The sequence below is a fragment of the Volvox carteri genome, assembly GCF_000143455.1.
Source record: "Volvox carteri f. nagariensis unplaced genomic scaffold VOLCAscaffold_732, whole genome shotgun sequence".
Classification (NCBI taxonomy): Eukaryota; Viridiplantae; Chlorophyta; class Chlorophyceae; order Chlamydomonadales; family Volvocaceae; genus Volvox; species Volvox carteri.
In genome coordinates, this window is record NW_003308228.1 from 3,697 (window position 1) to 6,209 (window position 2,513).

Below are 2,513 nucleotides of genomic sequence, written 5' to 3' on the forward strand. Positions count from 1 at the left end.
GCACGCTACGTGACAATGCGTTGACCATGAAGCCCAGACGACCCAAGCAAACCAAGCAAACCAAGCTCACAGCCATGAAGCTCGCTCCTTCGCTCCTTCTGTGGTTAATGTATAATCTGCCTGAAGTTGATACGGTTGAGGGATGCTGGGCGGATATTGCTGGCCTGAGTATCACTGGCGGAGCCCTGTGAGGTTCACACTCGCACATGTAGGAGCCCAAGTGCTGTGGCGCAAACCCCTGGCTTGGTGTTTATTATGGCCAAGGAAGGAGCAGCATGTAGGCCCGACCTAGTGCTTATGTGCTGAGCCAAGGCTGGATGTGGACGTGTTGGGCGATTGGCAGAATCCTGGAGTAGTCGGAGTGTGCGTAAGAGGGGGATGACGTGTTTAGTGGTGTTTTGATTACCGTCGTGGCAGGGGGCAATGATATCTAATCCATTCCCTTTATGATGAAGCGTCGAAATGGGAGCGTTTCGCGGTGCATTGTCGTCCCGTGTATGCATCCCTAACAAGGGTTCAGGCGAGTTGATGAAGCAGCCGTAGTGCTTCCTTTTAGAAGTTGCAGCGGTGGGGTGAGGATCAGGGCTGCGTTTGCGCATGGACTGCTGTATGGCATTTGCTGTTTCTCATGCATCAGTTTTTGCTTGTGATGGAGGTAGTGCTATGTACACGATGGTTACACCACTCCTCGTACGTCTGTGAAGGTTTGAAGGTATAATGTGGTGGTAAGCTAAATCGCCGAGTACGGCATGCTGCGTTGAATCACCTTATTCTATTTCATCGTTGGGATTTGCCCGGCCGCCCAACCCTTTCATTTGCTGCGGATGCCTGGATGTGCGCGTGCACCGCGGGGCTATTCACTGATTGCGGTTGACCAGGAATAGTTGGTGAGTGGAGTGTAGTCAGCTACTTCGAAGCCGAAAAGGGCCCTCGGCCCGGGTGTAGCAAGGAGTTGCCCCGCTGTATTCCGCAGGGGACGCTGTACGGCACTGGGCTGCAAGTGGCTAGACCCACCACTACGGGGTGCTATATCACGACTTCAGAAAAGTACCGATCGGCAGCTGCAGATGTCAGATCCCGTGATAGTGCGCTCTCCAGGATTCTAAACGAGGGCCATCTGGTTTGTGGTGGTGTAAAACACCCGGCCCCTTGCCAGCCCTTGCCCCCAAAAGACGATCACGATGACGCATGATGATGATGATGATGATGATGATGATGATCATGATAACGATAAGGATCAGAAGGACGCTTGCAAGGAAGACGGGACATGTAGGAACTGGAAAACTTGCACACATCAGTCGTGCGGGCTCAGCAATGCAGGGGTGATTACGACACTAGATATGATAAATATGATATGACACGATATCTTGTGTAGCAGCGCAAAACCTCGGCAAAAAGCAGCAGCAGCAGCAGCCGCATGTGGCCCTCCTCCATCCGCCCGTATACAGAAGCCGGTGGTGGGAGGTATGTGTGTATGAGGTAGCAGCACTGTGGCTACTAGTACCGACCGCGCCACACAGTGAGGACTCCCCATCGCCCATCCCTCTCTCCTCGCTCCACGCACCCTTTCCTCTCCCCTTCCCTCGTCCCTCCTCTTCGCATGCTGGTCTGTCCACCCGTCATGACGTGCGTACGGTGGGGTGTATTCAGTACCCCCATAACCACCGCGGGTCGTTCCCAAACGCCCTCGAAAGCTCCTGATTGAAGGGCCTGCGGAGGGAGGGGCAGCGGAAACAGTAGCAAAGAGGTAACACAAAAACTAGCAACAGCAGCGAGAGCGTGTATGATCGGTGGCAGCAAAAACCGCCGCCGCAGCAGCAGCAGCGACACAGGGGCAACAACAGCAGCAGCAGCAGCTGGGTCGACAGAACAGAGCCAGCCCATGCACCCGAAGAAGGCACCGAGACGGAGGGATAGCTGACCTCCTGTGTCGCATGAGGTGAACACGGGGCCCGCTGTACGGTGGTGGTAGGAATAGAAGCGGAATAACGGTGTCCGCAGCTACAGCCGCAGCGACAGCACCACGACAGCCATCAGAGCAGCAGCATGCTTTCGTAGCCGTAGCCGCAGCAGCATGCGGTCACACAAGACGAGTCACTCTCATGAGATAAAACCCTAAGAATGAAAATCCCCTTCCTTCCCTCTCATCCCATCCCACCAACTCACTTGTAAAAGTCCCTTAGCAGCTGGTAGGCCGTGTTGAGCTCCCGGCTTGCCCCCTTACTGTCATCATACTTGGATGACTGTTTCAGCAATCACCACCACCACAACCAGCATCGTAACCACGACCACCCTCAGGAGTTTTGATGAAGGAGGAGGAGGGGGAGGAGGGGGACAAGGAAGAAGCGGCAGCGCCGGAGATAACGGAGACGGAGGCCGAGCGGTCCATTGGATGCGGCGACGAGGCAACGGGTATACGAAGAATGCAGACAGACAGACAGACAGACAGAAGCGGGAAAGCGTGAGGATAAAATGTGATGAGGAGGAGGAAGCACAAGGGGTGATTAGGGCGC

The 2,513-nt window shown here is 55.0% G+C and overlaps 1 protein-coding gene across 1 annotated transcript; it reads right to left on the reverse strand.

The window, feature by feature from the left end:
* VOLCADRAFT_108753 (uncharacterized protein) lies at positions 1-2,294 on the reverse strand (the record flags this gene model as incomplete). The annotated part of the gene is made up of 4 exons (XM_002959766.1): positions 2,167-2,294; positions 1,923-2,001; positions 1,565-1,710; positions 1-347 (listed from the first exon to the last, which is right to left on the reverse strand). A coding segment is annotated over exon 4 (207 nt), but the record flags the coding sequence as incomplete, so codon positions are not given.
* Positions 2,295-2,513: the final 219 nt, after the last annotated feature.